Genomic DNA, 27675 nt, shown 5'->3' on the forward strand with positions numbered 1-27675 from the left:
ACCCCACAAGTTACTGACTTCCATTTTAGCTCCCATAATGTATATTCTCTAAGCAGTTTCTTCTTCCCAGGAAACTGATAGAGAACCAATAGAGAAACACTTTGGCAAAGTGCTCTTTAATTGTTCCTAAGTTTCTGGAAACATTACTGTAACAGCTCCACCTTAGAAATTCAGATGCTCCATTCGTATGCCTGAGCAACTGTCCTAAAATATTTTTATGAAGTCAAAAGGCACAAATGGAAGCTCAAAAGATGTATATACAGAACTTTAAGGTCTAGAGTTTTCTGTTACCTTTCCTCCCAACTCTGTGATCTGTGCATTTCCCTGCCCCCTCCTCGCCCAAATCCACCCTCCACTTCATCAAAACTTCTTTGGTAGAAACCGCTTTCTCCTCGGCCTCTGCCTGAAAAGACAAAAAAAACACAACTGTTTGAACAAATAGTAATAGAAGTTGAGAAAGTCAGGTAGGTTGCCCTTTCCTGGTATCCCTGTGAACTAATCTTGCAGTCTTAAGCCCCAATAAAATCTGAGATAGAAGGGAAAAAAGAATAGACTCGAGAACAAGTCTTATACAAAAACTCTTATCAAGAAGCACAAGATCAGACTGAACAGGAAAACAATTCTGTAATAAATGCTATGCAGAAAAACACAGAACATGTACTTACCCAACAGAAACAAGGATGCATTGGTCACAAAACATCCACACACGTGTACTTCACAAACACAAAAATCAGACAGCTTTAACAGCAGCATCCAGTATAAGGGTGCTATGTGGCAGATGTACTACTACTATCAAGGCTAACAAGGGAGAAGGAAGCTTCACCAGGAGCAGCAGGAAGAAAAGAAGAATCACAGGATGGGTATAGCAAGACAACACGAAGAACCCCAATAGCTACAGAATAAATATTTGCATCCTCACTTTCTGAAGAAGTGATTCTCTGTAGGTGGCTATCAAGTATCAAGCCTCAAGACAGAAAGTTACAGAGGTATCTTCAAGTGTAAAGCATCTTGAAGCACATCTTCAGTGTTTGGTTTAAAAAAAAGAAAAGAGAAAACAACACCCCCATACCCCCAGAGCTTCAAGGTAACTTCCAGCATGGGTTACATTACTGGCTGTGGTAAAGTTTCCAAATCTACAGAAGATTACAGGCACTGCTCTACAGACTGCTACAGCAGCAGAAGTGAGAGTTTTTGATTGTTTGTTTTTCAAGTCAGCTAACTTACCATTTCAGGGATCCAATGGAAAGAAAAAGTGAAACAAATCAATCAGCTAGTTGTCAGGATAATTTCTTGCCTACATATACATGCAACCCCTACACAGCCTAGTCCAAAAGCCTAAAAAGCTCCTGACAAAAAGAATTCTCGTCTGTAAAACTATCACAAACCTCAATCCTTTCACGCTTCCAGGCTTAAAGAAAGCAAACACCTCTAAGGATGACTGACGAACCAGGCCCACAATCTGGAGTAGTAAGACAAGACAGAATGATCAAATGAAGCAGGAAATAAACACCCTGAGAACAGATTCCAGTCTCTGTAGTCTTCTGAAGAAAGTAATGGTAACAAACTGCTTAATCTGAAATCTGAAGACTCCAGGATACAAGAAATTTAAGGCTTTTTTTTTTTAAATGACACTAAAAATATTTTTAAATGGAAATCATTAAGGCAGCTGCAAAAAATGTCACTACTACTCTATAGAAAACCTCTTGCAAAAAGTTTCCTGCCAGATAGCAAGAGAAAAAAATAGGTGCTCAGATATGGGGAAGCCAAATAAAATCTGTCTAATATTCTTCCTTGTGCTTCAGAAAGGGGGTTTTAAACATCCTGTTTGAACAGAACTATTAGGTTTCCTAACACCAGAAAAGCAGTTCAGTGGTGGAGCAATTCATCACAGAGATGTGTACTTCTTTGCCACTGGGTCTTAGGGGTGCTTCAAGTTCACAAACCCAGATGAAGAGTGGATGAAACTTATGTAAGAAATATCTTGATGTTAACTAAACACAAAGACTACATCTGGCTCAGGAAATGCACTGAGCTGCATATGTCTGGAAAGTGAGCACTTCTGTAATATTTCACCTTTGTATTTTTATGCAACCATAATCTCTTGTCAAGTCACCTGCTTTTGGATGTTACAAGAGACAATTATTGAGTAAAATGAATCCCTATCTGACTGAGCATTTCTGTTCTGTGTAAACTCAGGTGGATGCAGAGGAGCCAACTGAGCACTCAAGAAAAGAGAATAAATTAGCATCAGACCAGTGCCTGTACTATTAACAAATACCTTCACTAGGGGTTTTCTGATACTACAAGGTTGACAATAAAGATGAGTGCAAAGACACGATATAACACCAAGAGATGCACAGAGTGTTTATTCAGTTAAGGCATGATGGGTCCCCTAATATCCTGTGACTCTCCACAGATAAAAAGCTAAAGGAGTTTTAAGCATCTCTCGCAATAGCACCTTTGTCTAGTTTCCTCACTACAGGAAAGCTCTCTTCCTCCTTCCCACATAAAATAATGAAGTGAAAACAGCTCACAAGAGAAAGACACAGGCAATCCGAGCCAAAACAGAATTAAGACAGATTCAGCTCATCTCTTTGAGGTAGCAGAAGTTTTAAGTTGCATGCTTTCCCTACAAAAGCAGATGTCCTTTTCTGTTCTCACAGTGAAAGACAGCAACATTTGTAGTGCTCCCCTTACATCTGAATGCACGCCGATTACTAATATTGGACACAAAACTAGCAGGCAGAAGGCTAGCAAACGAAGGCAAATGACTTGAATAGGGGAAAGAAAAGCATCAGAGTTGTTTTAACTGCAGGACAGCTGATGTCAGCTTTGCAGGTACGTGAAAAAACAGCCTGCTTACCCCTCTCCACCCACCTCTCTATGACAAGGTTCACCAGTATTTCAGCTGGGCTTAAGGAACCACCCAAACAGTTGGAATTAAAAGAAAACTTTGGAAAAAAATCCAAACAAAACCATATGATCACAGCAACTCACTTTAAGTCTGTCTATGGACCAGTGGTACAGATACCATGCACTACTGGGCAGTACCTACTGAAGCCACTTCTGTCCTGGCCGTGTTGCCACCCACCGCCACCGCTCTCTTGCGGGGACACTGCCCAGGTGTTCAGCCAGGCACATGTGTACCTACAGCAGGAGCCAACTAGACCGCTGCACGAGAGCCACGCTGCACTGAAACAGATTCTGCCAGGCTACAGGAGACAGGTAGCTGTGTTGGTGAAGTCGGTTGCTCAGCAAGTAGATTAAGCAGATGACCAGAAAGCACACACTGGGACATGTAATACTGATATCAGAACAAAAAATATAAAGCCAGCAGTGAGGATGAAACCACACATAAGCACACTGTTTGCCACACTGTGCCTTTTCTGTTTGTGGATAATAAATCTAGAACCACGTGCTAATTTTAAATAGCATGCCACTTACTTCCAAGAAGTTGTCTGGATTACAGGGAACAGACTTTTTGAATGTACATGTTGAACAGGAAGTATTGAATAAACTCGATAAACATCAATAAATCCTTCCAATAAGAGAGCTGAATAAAGCAGTTGTGTCATTTTGACTTCAGTAATTCCTTTAAAACCTCAGCATGAGGACCTCAGTCCACTGGATATTGGAATCATAATAGCCAGAAATAGATAACCCAAAAAACAGACAGGTCTTAATTCAAGGAAGACATAAAAGACAAAAGCAAAAGGGCAAGAAGCAGTACAGTCATTTTAACTGTCATTATAAAAAAGCAATGCAACAAGTAAGTTTTTAAAATCATTGGACAACTGGAGTTCAGCATCTACTACCAGAGTTATACAGGAAGAGCAAGATAGTTGTTGATCAATTGTAGCTGTTCAGGTATAAGTGAGAAGTTTCCACTTCAGCACCATTTGCATGCTTTTGAAGAAAACAGCAAGGACAGATTATAAAGGGGAAATGAGAGGGACAGAGCTCTAACGGAAAGCAAAGCAGCCTTCGTAATGGTCTTAACCAAAAAGTAGATCAGCTGTAAAACAAGGTGGCTGTAAGCTTGCAGCCCATTCCTGGGACTACTTAAATCCCTTCTCATCTGAGGCTCTTATTCACGAATGCTGACATTCCAGTCCCACCAGCACAAAGCATGGGCTTTAACTGCACACCACAGGGAGCTCCCAGGCAAACAAGTCAATTAGGAACAAGGTCACGTGCGAGTGCTTGGCTTTCTTTGGAGAATACAGCTTCAGAACTGAATCAAGAGCTTGGGATTTATGTCTGAACACAGGACACGCAGTATTACCAATGGCAGTTCGAAACTGCAGATGGTTTCAACAGTAACACCGAGCTGTAATTCAGTGTATGGTCAGTAATATTAAACAAAAATCACACTGCCTGCCACATGGTAATCATCTTCACACCAGCTACATGCAACCACTGTCATGAAAACGGGATGACTACAGAGAAGGTATTTACAGAGTGGTATGTCGCAGCATTAAATGGCAGCAAGTAAAGTCACACTTAGGAGTTCTAACAAGAACCTCTGATAGAAGTTTGTTTGTTTTTCCCTTTTCACCCATCTTTGTAACAGAATCCCTCTCCCAAACACTGACAACTCTGTGATTTGTGCCTCAGTGAGAGAACTTGACAATTCTAGTTGTACGTGCTAGTTCCTCCCTCAAGTTACGGTTGCGCAAGTCATTTCAAGACAGTAAGCTTGTTTTGGTAAAGCTGAAGAGGAAATTCCGTCAGCAACAGCTTTGCTGCATACGATGATGCAAAGCGTATTAAAAGTACCAGATAACCTTTAGAATCCAGGCAATTTTGTATGGCAATAAAGAAAAATGTTTTCCAACTCTTAAGTGAGGCAATTCATTCTGTGAACAAGCTCTGAAAAAATATCCATGTCCTTTTCATTGTAGCTTGACAAAACAAATGCATTTAAAGCTTGCTGTTTGCAAGCCACCTGTTACTTTCACAAGGTACTCATTATTAGGCCTAGGCTGAGTATTTCAGAAGTACCTGTTACGAAGTCCTCAAATAGAATAACATTGTGTGAAATTGTTAAGAATGTAAAATTCTGTCTCAGCAGAAACCCTGATATGTTCACTGAGATGGAGAAATTTGGGAATACTCACCATGCCTAAATCCCAAAGCTAATTGCTTATGGGAAGAGTGAACAAAAAGTTGCAGTGAGGATCAAGGGAAGAGGGAAAGCTCCTTAATTTATTTCAAATTGTATCAAGAATGGAAAATGAATGAGGTAAAGTGGAGAAGCACGTCCTCTACAGCTCAGCAGAAGATAAGAATGACAGAGTAGACTAACTAGCACAGCATGTAAAGAATCGTAAAATGAAGAAAAAGATGAAGTGAGGATGAAAACAAAACTGAGAAAAAATCTACAGAGTTCTTGAGATAATATTTCTTAACATATCTTAAATAAGTATGAAAGCATCCATATTTATGCAGTAGAAGCTTTCAAACAGCCTTAGCGATATTGCATAAATTTTATAACAATATTGCATAAATTTTAAGTTTCGTCCGCAAAAGTGTAATGAATCAAACTATCGCCAGACAAAATACCCTCCACACAGACATTTAAGTAATGCAACTTCTGGATTAGGAGCCATATCCTGCCACCTTTAACCCTGTGACCTCACTGAAACTAGTAAGAGCAATTAAAAAACCCACTGCTCACTGTGTAAGGATAACATTCACAGTTAATGGTAAAGACATGAAAGAAAAAAGAAATTTGGAAAAATAAAAAAAGGGAGTTAGGCAACATAGTGTTTTAATAATCTTGGAACTAGAAAGCACACTAGTGGTCAGATGATCTCAAATCACCGAATTTTAAACAGCGTTCACTTCACTTGCAGAATTAAGCTTTAAAGCATTTAGAGAAAAATAGCTAAATAAGTATTCCTAGGGAGAGCTAACCATGGATAGTAACAATGAGTAACAATGCAATTTGCACATTCAGGGCACACAGCAAAAAAAAAAACAAGCTTGCAAACATAGAACAGAAATAACAAAATACACACATAATAACAAAGCACAGATAAGAGTTTACTCCCACATCTACTTATGCACACATCCCCCCTCTTTTTTTTTTTTTTTAAGAAAGCCCATAGCATTTGGACAAAGATGGTGATAAATAAGGAAGGCAAAGCCATAGGGCATCGAGACAGCTTCATTGAAGCTTAGATGTATATGCCTTGGCTGAGAAACAGCCATGAGAGGGGACACAACCTACAAGATATAAACCAAGAAGGAAGCATGATTAAGCTGTGAGAACAGAAATGAGAGAACAAATCAAGTCAAAGCAAAATTTCGGTCAAGCATTTAGATTATGTATGAAAGACGTCTGAAGATGTTACTGAGAACACCACCAGTTAGGGACCTTAAAAATTAAGTTAGAAAGGACCACAGAAGAAATCTTACTGAAGTACCCATAAGGACAGGGGTTACATGACTGATCACTCCTGTTATTTTCAAGCTAGTAGCTTCTAGTATTCTAGATGTAACCAGTCACATTCATACGCAAAAAAACAGAACAGTGTTCGCAGCAGAACACACATTGAAAGGGAACTGCCAAGATAAATTCTGGGTTTAACATTTTGTTTTCAATCTAGCGATACTGCTTTATTGCTTGAAGACATTTTCTCAATTCATTTGCAAACATTTGAAGGCATCCAGGCTTAGACACTGACTATAGTCATGCACTAAGACAAATTTCTGCCAAACAAATTAAATTAGGTCTTTCCATTACCTTTTCTTTTATTCTTGGCATGTTAACAGACAAAAGTTACTATTCAGAACACTGAACAGCACCTACTTCAATCTTAATGTTTTAACTAGATTTATAGATTCTTGTCTCCTTCCCCTACAAATTTGGGTTTTATATCTTTATTAAAGTCATTTCTAACCATTCTGAACCAATTTCCTATTCCTTCTCAAAACTACCTTTCCTTTTGCTTTCCACACCCAATTTGATGAAGACACATAACAGGTACCACTCATTAAGGTGGTGTGCAGAACCATCACTCAGTATATTCATTCTTTGAATCCCTTCCAGTATGATGATGTTAAAGTCTTAAGGGAAAAAAATGGGCATGAGAAACTGGCTATTATTAAGCTTCATCTAACATCTTTGAGAAGCTTTAACCTGGATCACCTACATACATTGCAGCACGCTCCACTAACAGCTCACCTCGACCTCTAGAGGAACTTCGACCTCGAGGAGCCCCTACCACCGTTCCTCCTCCACGTCCCGTCAATCGCAGGACAGCGGCACTGTTTACAGACATCGAGAAATTTCTCTGCCAAGAAGAAGAAAGAGCCAAGGTGAGATTCTATTACAAAAGAAAACTTACCATTACACAAATTTAGCTCAATACCAGCTCTGCTTTCCTTACATTTATTACACACACTACAACTAACTAATATTGAAAAGGATTCCTTGGAGCCATTAGCAGCAGTAGCAGCCCATAAAAGAATCTTCACCAATATTAGTTCTTCCCAGTTACTTACCTGAAATTTCCATGATCTAACGGTAGCAAGTGAACATCTACTGCTTTACTGGATAATTAGGCTCATTAGAACATCAGTAGCTTTATACACTGCCATTCAGATGCAAAGAGTGACTGATACTTGCCTATACTTCACAGCATTAGTAACAATTCTAAATTCCCCTCTTAAGCAGAAGAGTAACATGCACAGAGCAACAGACTTGAATAAAATTGTATTTACTGCTTCTATTTTCTTTTTGTAGAAATAAGTCCTTTTTTTCCCCCCTTTCTAAATGTATCACAAAAGTAACTTGTTTTGCGGAGAACTCAATGTCTAGGCTTCCGAAACTTAAGTGATGCTTATTTTAGTAAAACAATGAACACAAGTGAAATTCAACTTTGTGTAAGTAATAGCCGAAGAAAAAGCCCTTTCAACAAAGAATGGATAATTTTAACCAAATCTGACCCCATTCTCTGAGCACAAGTAGTTGGAAAACAGCCAGAAAGCACGCTCAAGAAACATTTACAAGCAAATCTGAATTCACACACTCTAAACACTAGCTGTAAGTAACATACAAAGGATCCCAAACAGTTTTCTGTGGCTCCTTGACATAACTCAGAAGAGGCAAATTGCTTACATTAACTCATCTTAATTATTATGACTTTGAAGATCTTCAAAGAATAACGAGACAAGCAGTTAGATTCTATTTAAAATCTAAATAGGTAACATCAAAGCCAACAGGAACCTGAAGGAATTTTAACCTATTTCAGAAACAGGTCTAACTGCTTGGTATGTTCTTTCTACAGAGTAAATCTTCCTTCAAGAGTTGGTAGCTAAGTAGATTTGAGAAAAACCAACTATGCATAGCAAAACAGCAGGGTCAGTCTCCAGTTAGTAAAAGTCAAGTCAGATTTATTGTCTCTTAAAATTTAAAGCAATCATTCCAACATTAAGTCAAAATGAAGCATCTCAATTTGCCTCTACACAAAGCACCACCTTTCCTGCTGCAGATACTTCTTTTTTTGTGGAGCAATTGAATTTGGAATAAAGAAATCTACTGTTGGTTTGTTGTTCCCATGTGTTTGTTTTTTAAAGCCCTGACCACTCATGAACTATTTTGTAGCACAGATTAAGTTACTAAAAGCAACACATGCCAGCTGTGGGCTTCCATGAGGAGACACCATCCCTCAAAGCACATTGAGCAGCTAAACAAAATTCTTGACCTTAAAGTAAAGAGTGCTAGAGAGGAGACACCATTCAGAAAAGTCCTTTGTTTACAAGAGCTGGTAAGCTGAGTAGCTGATAATGAAGACAGGAAAACAAGATACCATCATTTCTCTTGATTTAAAAAACACACAGATCAGAGGACTGCTCCAACTGCCATTTGTACACATAGTCATTTCTTCAAAAATGAAGAATTGAAATTTTCTTTTAACATCATTTAAAAATCATTACTTACGATCACGACTAAGCACTGTTTCTATAAGTAATGATCTAATTTTCTTCTCCATTCATCTCTAATTATCTTGTAATTTTTTTTGACATGAAAATCTGGATGCCAATACAAACACAGATCAACTTGGATGTTTAAGATGAGCAATTTTCTGGCTTTCACTCAGACCTAGATGAGTTTTGACAGCTGATCCAGCTATAACTGTATTGTGGAAGTTTCTACTCATCTAAAGCATACACCACACCTACAGTTTACATCTGGTATTTTACTACAGATAGAACTGTAAGCTATTGATCAGATTCATTGTTTTGCATAAGAGTTTCCTTAGTTTTTCCAATGCCTTATTTTACCAATAAAACAAGATTTTAAATTCACTTTTTTTCTCTGCCTAAACTCTGAGCAAGTTCTCCCCAACCCTCTACATGTGGCTTGCTGTGGTGAAAATGCAATATTCATAAAGTCCCTGACAATATTTGACATAGCAATATTACAGTAAGTAACATAAAACATAGCCAAAAAAGAAAACCCTTCTGCTGATGAGTATATTACACAGAGAGCATCCATCCCTGACACTGCACACCAAAGGGCAAAGTTGCCCCCAAACATAGGCTCAAATTTATTTTTTACTAGTAAATGGAGGATGTTCCAAGAAACAGATATAAGGAACAGAATCCATTTACAGAAAAACAAACCTCCATGATGTTTAGCAAGCACTTGAAACTCCCTTACTCCACAAGCAAATTCTCAGACTAAGACAACTGAATTCCTTCCTAATATAAACAGGAATATGAAAGAAAAAAAAAAGGACCATACGCTGCATATTGCCAATGATCAGTGATGGAAACCTCAGAAACCTCTGTAAAAGCAACCTGCAAAAACCTTCACAAGACAGGTTCCTTGGAAACAGACTCCAGGCAAACCTATCATCTCATACACTACAACTCAGTATAATGTGAATCAGCTGGACTGTTAGCTCACCATCCTCATCACCAGGTGTAGTGGGTTTACGTGGCAAGGTTTTGGTAGCAGGGGCCCATAGGGCTTCTGTGAGAAGAATCTAGAAGCTGCCCTATGTTAGATAAGGGCCCTGCCACTGGCCAGAGCCACACCAATAAGCAATGTTGTTTGTGCCTCTGTGAGAGCAGATTTAAGACAGGGGAAAAAACACTGCCAGAACAGCAGCTGGGAGAGGAAGGAGTGAGAAACAGCCTTGCAGGAGCCAAGGTCAGTGAAGAAGGAGGGGGAGAGGCGCCCCAGGCATCAGAGCAGAAGTTCCCCTGCAGCCTGTGGAGAGGCCCCTGGTGGAGCAGGCTGTCCCCTTGCAGCCCATGGAGCACCATAATGCAGCACGGCTCCACACTGCAGCCCGTGGAGGAGCCCACGGTGCAGCAGGTGGCCCTGCACTGACGGAGGCTGCGGCCTGTGGAAGACCCCTGCTGGAGCAGATTCTGGGCTGGAGCTGCAGCCCGTGGAGAGGGGTCCATGCAGGAGCAGGGGGTATGGGGGGAGCTGCTGCCCGGGGGGGACCCAGGCTGGAGCAGTGTGCTCCTGAGGGATGGACCCCATGGGACGGACCCATACTGGAACAGTTCTCGAGAAGCTGCTGCCTGTGGGAAGCCCACGCCGGATCAGTTTGGGAAGGACCCCATGTGGAGCAGGGGCAGAAAATGACAGAGAAGGAGCAGCAGAGACAATGTGCTATAGACTGACCACAGCCCCCATTCTCCCATATTGCTCAGGGGGAAGAGGTGGAAGAGGGCAGATGGGGGAAAAGGCATTTCTTGTTTCTTTCAGTTCTCACTTCTCTAGTTTGTTACTAATAGGCAATAAATCTTACTATGTCCCTACTCCAAGTCTGTTTTGCCCATTACAATAATTGTTGAGTGATCTCCCTGTCCTTATCTCAACCCTTGAGCCCCTTGCATCATATTTTCTCCCCTTTTCCCTTTGAGAAGGGGGAGTGAGAGAGCAGCCATGGTGGAACTCAGCCACCCACCCAAGTAAAACCACCACACCAGGGAAGTTGCTTCCCAAGGAAGAGATAAAAAAAAAAAACAAAAAACACAATTCTGTCCAAAGTGTATCTTGATAATGTAATGGGGGATATTTTGGTCACAAGTACCGACTACTCTTAAATTTCACAGGCCTAAACAAATTTTAGGTTAAATTCATATCATTTTTATGATCTATCATTGAAGTCTAGATAGCACAAGTATCATCTCAAGCTGATTTAAACAAGTTCTTTCTGGACATACTACACACATACACACAACTAAAACACCGCTGGGAGCACAATTCTCAGTCTCCAAGTGAGAATTGTTCTGAATCCAAGGCTAGAGTTATTCTGAAAGGTTCTACTAAGCATAGCTATACTGAAGTATTTGTATTCTGATCACTGTCCTCCATGAGACTCCAAAACCTCTGTTCCTCAAGTTTTGATATGACAGTATTAGCTTCAGTACTCATGGAAGAAGAACAAAGGTGTTTTAAGCTCTCCTTTACCAGCCTTAGCTGAAAGAGCCTTCCTGTGCCACAACTAGTACCAAAGCTGTTCATATTCACCTCAAGATTGATTAAACATCTTCTATACATCCTTGATGATGAACATTACATCACATGGTACAAACACCAGGAATTTGATAGCTTAAATAATGTTGTTTGCCTGGCAATTCAAATCACTAATGAAAGGGAAAAATGATCCAGATTCACTTAAGAAAAAACAAGATTGTTCCCATCTTCAGGGTCCTCAGAAAGCATTAAAAAGACTGTCTTAAAAAAGGAATATGGACCTCTTCTTTCAGAAGACTACTTCTGTGGAGACTACAGAGCACTGTTAAGCCCAGCATGAAGATTGATGTATAATTAAAAGTGAATACAAGCAGTAGGAAACAGCAACACTGTACACCAACTCGTCACAAGCTTTCAAGGCTCATGAAACATGGGGAACTGCAGCAGAGCTCCACCTAAAGGGGGCTTACAAGAAAGCTAGAGAAGGATTATAATGCAGTGTAGTGATAGGACAAGGGGTAATTAATGGCTTTAAATTAAAAGGGTAGATTTCAATAAAACATTTCTTCTTAATAGCTAATTGTGAGGGTTCTAAGGCCCTCAAACAGGTTGCCCAGAGTTGTGGATGCCCTACTCCCGGAAGCACTTGAGGCCAGGCTGCATGGGGCCTGGGCAACCTGGGCTGGTGGGAGGTGTCCCTGTCCATGGCAGGGGGTTGGAACTAGGTGGTCTTTAGGGTCCCTTCCAAACCAAACCATTCTATGACATGATTCTAAGATCTTATCCCTGAAGCTCAAAAGCACCTGTCACCTCCATCTGTACCCAAGAGGCTACTCAGCACACTTTCAATAGCATAGCCTTACACTTCATTATCCCTCTTGAAACTATCTCGACAACAACCAGAAGTCAACATCCCCTTTGACCATAAGAGGCTTGTAGTTCACTAAAGGACTCCACTGTGCATCAGCAAAAAAAAAAGTCCTAAGTTACTTAACACAAAGGTTCAATATTTTGGTGTGCTACTACTCTGTATGTGGATGACTATTTCCTGGGCTCACTACCACAATTTCCTCTGTTCCCACTGGAGAATGGGAGATGGGCTAAGATTTCCCTTAGAAGCATATCCTCAATCTCAGCTGCCTTTTAAGACTACAATTATGTATTCACCTTGTGAATACACTATTGTGTATTCACAAGAACTTCAACATGGCTGCTGATTAAAAGCTGAACTATTAGCACCCTATGTCAGAGGACAATATACTAAAAAGAAAAGAACTATAAACCAACTCTGAAGAAGGAATTCCAGAAGAGGTAAAGAGGATATGCCAGAACACCAAGTCACAAAGATGATGAAAAACTCAGGAATAACAGAGCAGCATAGGGCAAAGGAATAAGGATGCTCTGAAATCCTAAGAAAGTAATACCATCATTCCCCAACTCCCTGCTAAAAATCAAATTCAAATTGCACAAGTCAGTAAAAAGCACCTATATTTCTGCTATTAGAAAACCAAAACAATGAGAAGCCACAGAATTTTGAAGTAAGAAAACTAAACTGTAAAGAAATGACAAACCAGAAAGCAACAATCATAATTTCTGAAAGCCATACTGAAGGAATCGATTCAGAGTCAAAAATCAGAGGCATTTCGACAGGGAAGGGTAGACAGTTTTCCTTGCGAGGAATTGGCTTGAAAGTAAGGGCTTTCAAACTACTTAGACCAGCCATCCTTGAAACAGTCTTGTCATGGACTACCTGTTCTCACTCTTGTTCACCAACTAATTACACCTACAGAAACCAAACAAGATGCTCACATACATAAGTTCACATTTCTTAAGAAGGTGCTTAACATGCAAAAACTTCAACTCTTTCCCCTAAGACCAAAAACTAAGTTTCAGAATTAAAATACTTCCCAGAAAGTGGCTCCAAATCTGTAGAGAAAGTTTCACTTACCAAAATGCTGTGTACTTTAAAAAACATAATAATTCTCAAAAAATGATCCTAGATGTAATGAGTCGTTCTGACATCTACAGAACACTCTATGAAAAATATTTGTTCACATTTAAAGTAATTGAGTATGACTATAATTTAGATGCTATGCCAACACAGACTGCTTTCAGAATCCTTTTCCCTGACTGAAGTCTACCGATCTCAAATCTGAGGTTAAAACTAATTTTATGGTTTTTCAACAGAGGTATACTCATCATTTTGCTTTTACACTAATGACAATCTACATATTAAAAAAACCAACAGTATCTCTCTGTAAGGATACAAACCTGTTCTTCTTCTGTAAAAGGTACAAGTGCCAGTGGTGGCAGGGGCTCCTCTTGTAAAATAGGCAGAAACTCCTTATCCAGAAGGTCTGAAGGTATCTATATGAAAATTAAATAATAGGCAGTTACTTGAAATACCGAGATACTTTCATTTCAGGGATGATGCCACATACAGTATAAAAATTCTTGCATATATCAATGTCAACTCTGTCTACCCAGTACAGCAGTACTTTTAGTAACATAATTGGTGTAGGTGTAACTTCATTAGAAAATTACTTCCCCGTTTAAAAAAAAATGTACAGACAAAATAACAAAGCACCCACCACCTACCAACTGAAATATCTACAGCACCAAGATCATATACAACAGAATTTCAAATTGTACACCAATTCAATTTAAATCTGAACCAAGTGAAATTTTATCTGTTTAACAAAGAAAAGTGTTGCTTTTCTAAGTGCAGTATACATTTATATCCAGACTTTCATTTCATTAGATTAACAGAACTACCATATATAGCACAGAGGTTGTATTTGATTGAAAGACAGTATTTCTAATTTAACCAACAAGGAGAATGAAGAAAACAGTAAAAAGAAACTACAGATATAGATTTATTAAGCAAAGAACATTGATTATTATTTAAATTAAAATAAATTTGAACCTTAATTCTTTTGATGGCAGGTCCATGAACAGTTGTGAGCTTAAGCACGTGGACAAGAAGCTACAATCAGTGCCAAGTGAACTCTAGATATGCCAACAGAGAACTCTGTTTCAAGAACACCTAGTTCACAATACTGGAGTAGTCCTTATGGACCTAGGACAAATTTAGTGGAAGCAAAGCAACCCAGTGTTTTGGGATTTTTTTTTTCCCCATTTGGGTATATGCTAGCAAAAGTCTGCTTTCAATCATGTTTTCTTTTAATCAGAGATGCAACTTCTCCTAATATTCAGCCAGCACCAAATGCTAATGACAATGAAAAGAATTAGGGTTCAAGACACAGCTTAGGCTTAAAAACAGTGAATCTAGTAGTTGACTACAAACTTCATCAGGAATCCTTTCAGTCTCAATAACTAGAACCACTCAACTCCATAGAAACATATCAAAAGATATCCAAATTGTCTGTTAGAAAAGCATGCCGTACTCTAATAATAACACAATAACAACACCCTTCTGGCACACATGCATGTGGAAGAAATAATCTTTTGGACTATTAATGACCATTGGTGAGCTTCCAGTAAAAGAACACTGATTCAGAACAACTTCATAATATGCTAACTGTAGAGGTCTGAGTATCATCTGATAGCATACACTCTGCATGAAACAATGACATTTGACAAGCTGACTTATTCAAGCATTAACATTAGTGTTTAAATCACAACTTCTCAAAGTACAGCAGGATAATTCTGTATGTAAAAACACAGCTTTAAGCAGTAACACACTTACCAGCTTCTGAAAAATCTTTGACATTCAATGCCCTTGAATCTGTGTATAAGCAGAGCAGGGCCCCCAGCACTGTATGAGAATGTCAGCACATTCATGGTAGGGGAAGAGCATGGAGGTGTGCATGCACATCTATGTGCAAAGCCAAAGACGCAAATTGAAACAACTTCTTGCCATCCCTCCCTGACTTGAGGATAAGGCTCTTGGAGAGATTCAGACTTCCAAGTCACTATGTGCCTGCTGCAACAATAAACCAATCTCTGTCACCATCTACATAACAAACCAATGTTTACAAATGTGGCATGTATGACTCATTTACCTGAAATGCCCTCTGAAATATGACTTCTGTATCATGGAGAACCTCATTTGTAATTACACCAGATGCAAGTTCTTGACTTTTTATGTTATTTTAAATTACATGTGCTAGGCTGTATTTGTGACTTGAGTCCCAGAGAAGAGAATAGACTGAGGACGGCTGACTGGGCTGGTTACCTGCTAAACCAAACTGTTTTAAGTGAGGGTAAGTGGGGACTCTGGCCACTTTTTTTTAGGCAATTTGCTAGTATGATTTATTGCCCAAATTTCATGGTGAATCAGGTAACTATTTTAACTATGTTAAATGAAAACCTACCGAAACAAGCCAATCTGAGTAGCTGCAAAGAGACTTTAACCCTCAGCCACCTGTGGCAGCACATCTGAATAAGACTTTTTCCTCAGGGTATACAAGAATTTGCCACTCTGAAGTGGCAAAAAGAATTAAACATAATGAATGCAATAAGAGTGGATCAAACGAGCACATGCCCACAAAAAAATCAGACCTCTTCAGTTCTTTGCCAAGGGATACACAATTTCTGTGTCCATAATCACAGAATACACATAACTATCCCTAATCACAAGTCTGTGCACATACACACATCAGGCCTTCTTCCTCTTCCTGCTTACCTTATTATCCTTTAGAAAAAGTGCCAACATTTCTTCTCTCCCATAGCGATAGTCTGCTAGTTTGTACTTTGGCAGAGCCGGAGACAGAGGAGGGGATGTCACACTCCCACCACTAGACAAAGCTCGCAGCCTAAAATAAAGCAGAAAAAGCAGTGAAAATTGAATTGAGAAGAATGCATCCTCAGCTCCATTATACTCTCTGCACATTCAGAGATTTGGACAGAAAATAAATCCAATCCTGAAAGCAGAACAAAAAACATTTACTAATCTAGCTTCAAAACACAAACTTACTGCTTCAACAAGAAGAAATACAGTCCCTCATTTTTCCTGCAGCCAAAAGAGAGAAAATATTCCCAAACTCTTCTTCAAAAAATTCAGTTAATCCCCTGGAGAACTCCTCTATGCTGACTGTGTAGTGAGCTAGCTACACCCCTGAACCCCTTAACTATTTCCACTATGTGCATAAAAATCAGTTTTATGATGCATCTTCCATAGATAAATATCGACAACAGCTTTTTTTGACTCCTAGTTCACAACAATAATTCTTATCACACTAAGGACAGCGCAGGAAACAATCTATTTTAAGGAAAAAATTCAGATATTTAGTAAAGTTTAATACACAGTAAAAGACAGCAAATTTCACAGTGGAGTTCATTCCTCTGTCATTGCAGTTACTACTACTCCAAATTCCTTTTACAGTAAGTAAAATTAATAGCATTTCTCACTGTGTTTCTCTCATAGTTGCATGTTTCAGTATAAAAGCTGTAGTAAACATAGCTACACTTTCCCTCTGAGACATTTTAAGCAATAAGCTAACTTAGAACCAAGTTCAGTATTTATCTGTCATCACATGTCACATAGGCAAGCTACTCAACCACTTGCAGGTAGTATCTTGCAGTTATGTCATTGATCCCACTCAGATTTGTTTCGTTCTATACAATCATTTATTCAGCTAGCCAGCCACCTTCTATTTTCAAATCTGAACAATGTTCTACAAAAGGATGCAAGTCAAGAAAAAAGAACTAGGTCATTTTTCTATGCTATCCTTTCACATGCATTTTAAACAAGTAAAACAATGGAAATGACTTCAAACAATTTCAAAGTTCTTGGAAGGAAAGCTATCTAAAATATTGATTCAAAAGCCACCTTTTACCTAATTACTGAAGCATGCTTTCTGGGGGTTGTTCTTGTTTTGTTTTTGTCCTTTCAACTGCATAGAAAGGAAATCTACAAGTCTAACTAGTATATGTTTTTTTGTTTGGTGCCACCCAGTGGCAGTTCCTTTACACATCACTTCCAAATCAAAAATGCCTGAAGAGACATTATTCAGAGGATTAGATGGATCAATGTAACGTTCAACTCCAATCCAGATTAAGCGTGACCTAGAGCTTCACTATTAAGAAGTGATACAGCAGCATACATGACACACCTGAGTATACCTCAGCCCAAAAGAAATTACAAATCTTACAGGAGTCATGGAATAAAATTTTAAAAAGCAAGAAGCACAATAAAGTATAACATACTTTAATAAATAAACTGCTTTTCAAATTAAATGGAGACTGAAGTCCTTCAGTATAACACACCAATCAAATCACTGTTAAGAAGGGTTTTTTTCTTTAAAAAAAGTTATCCCCCCTTTTTTTAATATAACTTTGGCGTCCTTCCATCAGTGAATCCAATCATGTTTGTTACACTGAAGAGCACTTCAGCATAAGCTATCTGCCTAGTGGGTATATTTATAGATAGTGATAAAGTCATTCTTTAACCTTCTTTCAATCCAAGACAATAGACTGAGCTCTATTGTCATTGTTTTCTGAGCCACAAATCATGTATTTTTAATACCCCACTTTTTGTGAATTATCTATCAAAATGTCAGCGAAGTGAATATGTTGTTCCAGTAATAGCCTTACCATGTGCTACACAGCAGTTATACTTCCTATAACCACTCCACACATTTATACACCTAAGGATCCGATTACTCTTCAGAAACCACACCAGCTAAAATTCTTGTTTGCAATCTCAGTCATTAGCAATTTAAAAATGTAACAAGCACTGGAAACTTATCACACCTGTGCAGTTACTCTTAAGCAGAAGCCAGGACATGTCAGACAAGCTGAAAACTTTCTACATCAGTATCTCTATACAATGCCATGGATTCCCTTATTGCAGCTTTTCAATATAAAAAGGGGGCTTATAAAAGCAAAAACTTTTTTGTTCAGTCCAATAATGACAGGACAAGGGGGAATGGTTTTAAACGGAAAGAGGGGAGATTTAGATTAGAGGTTAGGAGGAAATTCTTGGCTCAGAGTGTGGTGAGGCACTGGAACAGATTGCCCAAAGAAGTTGTAGATGCCCTATCCCTCGAGGCATTCAAGATCAGGTTAAACGAAGCCCTGGGCAACTGGGCAACCTGATCTAAAGGTTGGAACTAGGTGATCTGTGAAGTCCCTTCCAACCCAAGCCATTCTATGAAAAAAGTTTGCTTACATACAGCGTTCAATCTACTGATGACAGTGTACAAATTTCCCTATTAGTATGAATCACATGGGAAAACCAAACAACAAGAAAGCTATCTTCCTCACTTTGTATTCCTCTGAGATCATGAAAATGATTCCTCTGCCAGTACTTGGTAGCAACGTGAATGGAATGCACAACCATAACAAACTCATTTCATACACAAAACAAATTTTACAAATGAAGGCTAACTTTATAATATCGCTTTCAGCAACAGGTCAGGGACTGTGGTGAAGCAGTAAGGAACAAAGGCATTATATCCCATTCAGTCTTATAATCTACCCAGTCCCACCAAAGGACTGAAGTCCATAACAGTCTTCAAAAAATTTAGATAACGTTCTTGAGTCACATAAAACAGTAAAAAAAAAAAACTCACCATTCAGGCCCAAAGTTAAGTGTCTGAGTTTCTGCTGCCATTGTTTCTTGTTCTACTCCTCTTTCTTAAAAGTGTGAACCTGAAAAATAAAAATATTTAGTATGAGAACAAGATGAATACAGTCCTCCATAAATACTCCAATGTGCCCTGCCCATAGCAGGTGGGTTGGAATTAGATGATCTTTAAAGTTTTACCAACCCAAAGCATTCTACGATACTGAATTTCTTTCCAATAAAAATATGCCTGGTCATGCAAAAAAAAAAAAAAAAAAGGAAAATCACTATGGGTTTTATTTATTTATTTTTTTAAATAAGAAATCCATTCCAGCCAACACAAATTAATTTACAAGTATGGGAGCAACTGCATCAAGATCTCTTGGTTCAAATTCCTCTTAGCAGCTCAAACAGGTCACTGGATCAGTGGGGTCCAAGGAAACAATTTGTACAAGCAGCCTCTTGTCAAATCAGTAATTATCACAAGACAACCAAACATGGAGAATTTGAGGTATAATCCTCTCTGTGAGAGCAGTAATGCTTAATTAACAGAATTGCAGCTTCCTGACAATAATAAGAGGATTAAGAACAACACTAGAATTACAGCAAGAAAGATTGGCCAGTTGACTGTCAGAGCATTCAATAAGTTTCCAGTGTTCATTCTTGAAAAATAAGCCTCATAAAGATCGAGTATAGCCAACGCAGTGACATCCTCCAAAATCTGCAAGCAGATGATAATATTTTTACTTTCTTAGATTTATTTAGCTTTATTAAGCAAAATATGCACAACTTCAGACATCAGTTACTCTCACTCCTATTAGATAGGTTCCTAAAGCACCTAAGTGAAGGTCTGCTCAAGTTCCTATATACCAGGAGTATATGGACAACAGCAGACAAAGCCATACTGGATGGGAAGGTACAAGACCAAAGCTACGTGGTTTTCTCTATGAGAAGCAAGTCCAGCCACATTGTTGTGAAGCAGTGGCTTTTGCAGTAAAAAAACAGCTCCTCTTTCCTTCCAGCAACAGCAAAATACAAATGCAAAGAGGAAGTCTTTGTTTTTAATATCAAACTCACTGTTGCTGAAGCCAGTACCTCCCTCCCCCCTCTCAAAAAAAAAAAAAAAAAAAAAAAAAAAAAAGGATTTGAAGCATTACCTACAGAAACTGGTTGATTAGACTTCAAGAGCCATAAAGACAGATGGCAGGGAGGGAGCTTTGCTCTATCAGAATTCTGTTCCTTAATAGACCTAAGGACTAAATAAGGAGCTTGGTAAGTTCGTCTGTACTTTGCATGAAAATGTGATGGAAAAAGGCAGATAAAGGCAGAAAGGGCATTAGTTTCTGAAGAAGAGAAAGACAGAACTGAAGTAAGTAGTTTTCTAATGTATGTACTGCTGAAGTTACTGTACTAAAAAAACGCCTCAAAATTAACAGCCTGAAATTTAAAAAGTCTAAAAAATGCTCAAATTGCTTGGGCAGACCTCACCAGATCTTTTGGGTACAGACATTACAAATAATTGCAAAAATATTACAGACATTACAAAAAAATACATGAGCTAAATGTTTGTTTGGTAGGTTTAAGCTGCAAGAAGTTTTGCAATTATTTATGCTTGTAATAATTTGCAAAAAATACAAATGCATGATACTTCTACGTAACAAAATGGGATCATCACTGCTTCATGCATCAGAAGGTAATACAGATTAGAATCAAAGTAAGCAGCTAGTCTCAGAGGCCTAATTTGAGATTATTTTCATCCGCCTTTTTTGTTTTAAAGCAGCCAAAACTCATTAAGACACTGAAGATAAATGCATTCATCAGTTCCCCAAATCAAACTTGAAAGGTGAAGTCAGGTGACTAAAGAAGATGCACAAAAGGCACCCGTGAAAACACTGTGGGGCAGTTCAAGAATACCATCACGCACACGTTGGAAGAGAGAAGCCCCTGACAACCGCCAGTAGTGTACTGCTGCGTTGAGTGGACATCTGTCCCATCGCATCCTGCAGTGCCTGTAATCCTTCTGCTGGGGAGGGTGGAGGAAAGGAGCTTCAAGACCAACCCATGTGGATCACCAGAGAAGCTGAAATCCTTAGCTCCTAACACTGAAGTTAGTGCAGCATCAGTAGTACAAGACAGGCTAGCACTGAATGTTAAACTGCAATGAAAACACAGCTGAAAAGCATCAGATAAAAAGATAATGAACTAAAAAATGGTTAGAGAGTAGTTTGCTAGTTATGGACCCCGTGGGCCCTACCCCTCTTCAGCATTCTTCAAACCTGAAGTTTCTTTCTCTATTAGACTCCTCAAAGACTGCTAGTCTCATCCCACTGTGCTGCAGAATAGTTTCCCTTGTCCTTTTGACCACCACAGCTTCAGTTTGGGAACCAAAGCATGGTGGCTTCACTGTCTTCCCTCTATCACGTTTAGGTACATTACCTTCTCCCTTGAAGTTAAGCCTGTAAGAATCTTGAATTGAAAGCAAGACATCTGTAAGTGGATGAAATTGTAGCTGAACAAGAGAAAAAAATAACAATAAAAACACTCAGATGTGTAGAAGATTTGAGGTTTAACAGGTGAATTTACTCTAATAGGCAATATTACCCAGAGATAAGACATGCATGGAAGAGAAATTACAGGCAAAGCAGCACTCTTGAAAAGGAAGCACTCTGGAAACAGATACTGATTTGGGTAGAGTGGGCCAAGATGACACTCAAGAAAGCTGAGATGCCAAGAGCACACCGAGCCATGTCAAAGCAGACAAGACAGGGAAAACAAAAACTCTGTGCTGCTGCTATCGACTGGTTCACAAAGTGGCAGTCAAAAGCTGTGAGCATAAAAGGCAAAGTGGAGAGGAGCCTCTGACAGGGACTGCAGAGCACCCGCAGTCAGCAGGTTAAGGAGAAGCTGTCCTAACTGGAAAGGCAAGTTGGGATGGACCACGCGATGCTCACACAGAGCAAAGAGTCAGGGTGGAGCAAGAAAAAAGGTGAGGGACTAAGAAACGCAGGACCTGATCGTTCGTTCATTTTCAGCTATTTTGACCAAGGATCAGGTCTTTGTCTAGTTAATTCCTTAGGATCTAAACTTCCATGTAATAATTAAAATGTTAATTTGGGTCTTTTTAAAAAAATCTACCCTGTCTCCTTACTCATCAAGGATGACAAATTACAAAATATGCATACATAGCTATTATACTTCCTCCTTGCTATAATTTGATGAGGTTTAGCCCCTTTTTGAACTGCAACAGTTTTGTAAATTAAGATATTTTCCAACTTAATGGCTACTGATTGAGGAATCCACACAACCACAGTTTTTAGATGGACAAAGAACATACAGGGAGAGTTTTAAGTCAGAACAAGAAATTGAGGCCACATTTGGATTAAATCCAGTTAGTATCACTGGCTGGGCAAGAATACTACCTGAGGATTTCCCACCACTGCTCAGAAGGACAACTTTTTGGTCAAGATTTTCTTCAAATCAGGTCGGTCCTTGACCAAGATGCCAGTGCAACCCTACCAACAGTTGCAGCTTTCCACATCAGTGGAAAGAAACATCATAAACTGGAATTCCTTCCTAAACTGGAAGCAAGACCACGTTTTCCTGGGGCAGTACTGCAGCCACAGACTGGCTACCAGCACACAGGACTGCAAAAAGAAATCACCAACCCTGGACTGGCCAGAGGAAAAAACACTGGTTCTACCTTGTCAGCAGCTTAGTGCTCTGGAAGTCAGAAGTCCATCCACTGAGCACACACAAAATGTAATCCAATAATGTTAAGCCTTTAAGTGGCTTTCCCTCGCAATTAACAGGTGGTAATATAGGTAGAGATGTTTTTATCAGCAACACTAATTTCATCGGTTTGCTTTAGGTACAATATTTTAGTAAGCTTGTGTTTTTTATTATTATTATTCAAGCTTTCTACTTAGGATCTGACAAATCTATTGAAGCTTACACAAGTATTTGCTTCAAACAAGTTCGAACTTGATTCTATCAGATAGATTTGTGTTAAAACGCGTAAGAAAATATGTCAGTTCGAAAATCTAAGGGCAGTTTTACAACTATTCTGGCACATTTTGGCCGTGAGCTCTATTTTGTTAAAACATGTAGCTATTTAACAGCTATCTAGGCAAAAGGCTGCTCTTCAGAAATGTTGAAATATTTGAACTACCATGTTCTCCAGACTTTGCACAACCTCTGGATTTTACACAAAAACAGTCACTTTAAGGCTCATCCTTACTTGTGGGTGCCTGAGTTAAGATTTTCGGGAAATGCTAAATTCCTACAGCTCCATTTCAGAATTTGGCCACTTTGTACTACACGGCAACCAATCTCATCAGGATGTGTTGCTGCCTGCAATGGAGATGCACAGCCTTAACATCCCAAGTTTGAGGCTATGCAACAACTGCATATAGGTCTACCCATCTCATCTCTCCTACAGTTAAAATAATTAGATTTAGGCTGTCATTGCAATTTATAGCACTGGGGCTGCTGCTTGCTCAGTCTTTTTTTTAATTACTGTTATTAACTTTGCAGACCTAAACTTTGGCAAAGCATATACAACTAGCATCCTTCATGCACCCAGCCATTTTATTCTGACATCACCAGCCGTTTGATCTAAGATGTTTAAGTGTCCTTTCTTTCCTTTTCAAGGTAGCTCTGCTGCTACTGTAGGTTTGAAATAGTTTCTTTAACTAAGAAATTCACTAAGAATATTTGAGACCCAAAGAAAGTCTAATGCAAGCAGATTTAAGAGCAAGGAATTGGGTTTGCCTTAAACATGAAACAGGAGTTTAACAGTAGCGCTCCACTACAAAACAGCAGCATTACAACAGGACAATAAAACTTCACATTTGCAATCAGCTAAAGAAAGCATCCACCAGGCACTACTACAGCTAACTAATTTCAGGGCCATTAACTGTTGAAAAAAAAAAAAAACCAAAAAAAAACAAAACGTTAGCTGAGCATTAATGCTGATTTTCTATAATTCTTGATAAATCAAAGAAAATCCAGAACCATATGCAAGCGAGCTTTTAAAGTTTCAGCACAGTGGTAAACAGGATGACTCAGGTAGCTACGCTATCAGTCTGTTAGATATTAATCATAAGCTAAAGCAGACAACACTGATTAAAGGACACTGACAGAATTAAGGCCAACCAGCATGGATTTACGGAAGGTACTCAATCAGAATATACTTTAAGAGTACATTTCACTGCTCGAGTAGCTGAAATAAATTTTAACATCTGCAGGACATCTCAATTAAGCACAATGCTAAAAAGGACAAAGTCATCCAGAACTGCCTGATAAGTCTCAAATCACCATAATCTCTTTTTTTTTTTTTTTTTTTATAAAGTCTTTCAACCTTCTCTTTTAAAGAATCTACAAAAACCAATCTCAGTACAGAAAATATTCTCAAAATACAGAGAGAGTACAAATATAAGTAGCTATCCTAGACTGCCATGGAATTTGTAACAATGGCTCACATTACTTCTAAATCCCAGGGATGATGAGAATGGGTATGGTAATGGAAATGACACATCATCAATAAAACCATCATGAATTATTCAATTACTTGGTCCAGTATAGCAGGTTGCACTTAATAGGGCCAAGCATCCAATCAAAAGACTCACGAGCAGAAAATATAGGTGATGTACAACAGATGCAAGACTACTCTGGAAAAACAGAGTCCTTAAGCAACCTGAGATTTATGACAGTGATCAACTGAAAAGAAACATATGATACAACATGGACTAGAAAAGCTAACACAAAACACTGAATAAAGAAATAAGGAAATGCAGAGCAAAGAAGAATACTGCTTTCAGTTCTATTTTCAATAAGGCCAGAAGGCTGATAAACCAGGTGTTCAGAAACTGATAGAACATGACAGATATGCCTTACAGTGAAAAAAAAAAGACAAAAAAATCATCTAAGCTCTATTTATTGAGCTTAAAGAGCAATTTAAGAAATATCTTGCTCAGTCTATGAATGATCATGCAGGTAAGAAAGACTGAAGACCCAGGATTATCCAGAGAACGGACTGAAGGAAGAAACTCAGAGATAACTAACAGAGTAAGCTGTTTCCAGGTCAACACCAGATGATTTTCTAAAAGGTATGTTCTAGTTTAAGCAGGAAATTAATCAAAAAATCCATTACTCTTATTACACGAGATGCCAGACAAGTCATAGTAGTCCCTTCTGACTTACTGAGTCTTTATCCTCATAAAGGGAGTGAATTTTTCAAGCCCTATCTACCCACATGCCAAGAAGTTTTCCCTAAAGGAATAATGTCTGAGCCATCCATTTCTCCAGAAACTATACCTCTATTACAGTTGCATTTTCAGATCTCTTTTAAAGTCATGTCTTTACTGTCTCAAATCAGTGCAAAAATCTCTCAGCAATTTCTGGTCAAATACTGCTTGCAACATTCTTAAAAGGCAGGACCAAACTGACCAGCTTCTGCTCACTTCTACATTCACCTAAAACTTCAAGGAACGCTGCAGCTTGCAACGTGCTTCACCACAGTCAGAAATGACCAATGCAACAAGTAGGAACTAAGGCTATTTTGGGATAGGATGACAAGAGATTACAGAGACCTGCACACCTAACAAAATCCAAGAAAAATAAAGCAACAATTAAATACCGCATTGCCAAATGGTTTCTGCCTTTCCTACCTATTGTGAACTTGGTGGTTACAGGAAGGGTAGAGAGTTATCCACTTCTTGCTTCACCTGAACACGAGCAAACATGAAAGCTTTTCCCGGTGTGTCAGCCAAAAAGCAGTGTGACCTCCACCTTTATTACAAGACCTCAGCCAGAGGCAGACAGCAGCGATTAAGCTCCAAGCAGAGTCAGAGGACCACACCCTTGGCCCTGCCACTGGCTGGAACACAAACCACTTCTCCTTCCAAATCCTGGCCCAAAGCTCTGCCAGCACTGTTTCCTAGCCGAAAAATCACTTTCACATTTGTCTCTACCTTGTACATAGAAAATCTGCTGCTAGGTAAATATTTAGCTCGTGTTATTCCACAGAGTGTTACAGGTCAGGATGCTGAGTTTGTCTACCTGCTTCTGGTCAAGTGCTTCACCGCCAGTAGCAAGGCTACAGGAATGCAACCAAGAAGTCAGTGCAGCATTTCTCTCCTGCTTGTCACACACATTACACAGCCCACGTGTGTACCTGAAATGGCAGAGCACAGTTTCAGACTACATCCACTGAATTAGCCTGGGCTGTTGTGGTTTTCTGGTTTTGCTTTCATTACCATTTCTACAAGCATTTTCTTTGGGCTTTGTAGAAATCTTCCCTCCCTGCCTGCCCCCTTAAGGTTTCCTATGCATGCAGTTCTGAGATGTCCTGTACTCCAGAAAAAATAATATTCATTAGTCAGAAAGTGTCAAATAAAGAGTCTCAGCAAAGAGAATTAGTATGTGTATCAGACTGCATGTGTTCATCAACCAGGAAATTAGAAATTACCTTGTTACTACATATGAATTACTTGCGTTTTTAATAGCTATCACTTTTTTTTCTATTTATGTTATTATTACTAAAGGCATTCACTTGCTTTGATCTAAGAACTGTATCTTTGTAAACTAACCTGTGATGCTATCTTGATCCTGTGCCTTAGGATAACATAAGTAGAGAAAATGACATATTCAGATGATTCAGCATTAACTATGACTAGTAAAGTTTCCACTGGTTTTAAGGGTAGTTAAACCAGTTCTCTAATTTATTAAATCACATTATTAGTTGTTCATACTTCCAAGCCTTACCAGGTGCTATTTCCATGATCAGCCTCTCTCATTTCTATCGCACACGTTATCCAGCCTAATGCTTGACACCAGCCCTGCTGTGAGCAGGCAGCCACCAAAGGCTGGTCTCCTCCAACCTCTGCTGTCCTCTGATTCTGCCACACACGGCTCACAAATCCCGGTTTGTAAATCCATTACTTATCAGTCACATCAACTCCTTGACACATCTATCCATTCGTCACCACAAAACTTCACCCAAAGTGATCTGTATATGAAGTTTTCCTTCTGTTCCTTCCTATCTGAACTGACACACTGCCATATCCACAGATCTGCTTTTACCCAATCTGATCTACACGTGTGGAATTACAGTCTGTGAATCTCCTTGTCACACAAACCAGCATCTTTAACATAAAATATTATCAACAGAATATAATGCATTCTAATTTATCATCAGTGACGGGGGGGGGGAAAGTATTTCTGTACTGAATGAACATGATTAAATACGTGGGAAGAGGACATAAACTTCACAAAGTACAACGCATCACACTTACTTTCACTACTGTAACAGCTGTTTAACACGCAGAAGTGTTTTTCCAACCAGTTTGTTTTCCTGACATATTACATGTTAAGTTCACTTATCTGTTCATAATGACTGTTCATAAAGTTAAATATACAATAGACACTGATGAGGGCATCAAATAATCATTCTACCTCATTTGCCTAGATCCTTGAAAACACACAGCCAACAAGAGAAAAAATTATAATGCACCGCTTCAATAATTAGCTGAAGGAATCAAAGACTAGAAAGCAATCCGAAAGGTACTGTCAACAAGACGATATTTTGAGACAAATTTTCTAAATGACCATCAAAATTACTCATTGACCTACATAATGACTCCATTACTTCTACAGAGCTCCTAGAATCCTTTCTGCTTTTCTCCAAAATCCC

The 27675-nt window shown here is 38.9% G+C and overlaps 1 protein-coding gene across 12 annotated transcripts in view; it reads right to left on the reverse strand.

Moving 5' to 3' along the window:
• The window catches only part of GIGYF2 (GRB10 interacting GYF protein 2), an 81108-nt gene that overhangs the window by 49682 nt on the left and 3751 nt on the right, over positions 1–27675 (reverse strand). For 11 of the 12 annotated variants that reach the window (XR_014318098.1, XR_014318099.1, XR_014318100.1 and 8 more), the window contains exons 2-6: positions 18991–19069; positions 16101–16230; positions 13724–13819; positions 7193–7301; positions 292–403 (exon numbers count right to left, since the gene is read on the reverse strand). Coding sequence is in view for 8 of the 12 variants with exons in the window: in XM_082766868.1 (XP_082622994.1) it covers positions 292–403; positions 7193–7301; positions 13724–13819; positions 16101–16230; positions 18991–19031 (488 nt within the window). In the remaining 4 variants the exon portion in view is untranslated. Of the gene's footprint in view, positions 1–291; positions 404–7192; positions 7302–13723; positions 13820–16100; positions 16231–18990; positions 19070–21419; positions 21493–27675 lie in introns of those variants that run through there. The other variant, XM_082766866.1, reaches the window with a different exon arrangement.

This window comes from Aythya marila (genome assembly GCF_965140915.1).
Source record: "Aythya marila genome assembly, chromosome: 9".
Lineage (NCBI taxonomy): Eukaryota > Metazoa > Chordata > Aves > Anseriformes > Anatidae > Aythya > Aythya marila.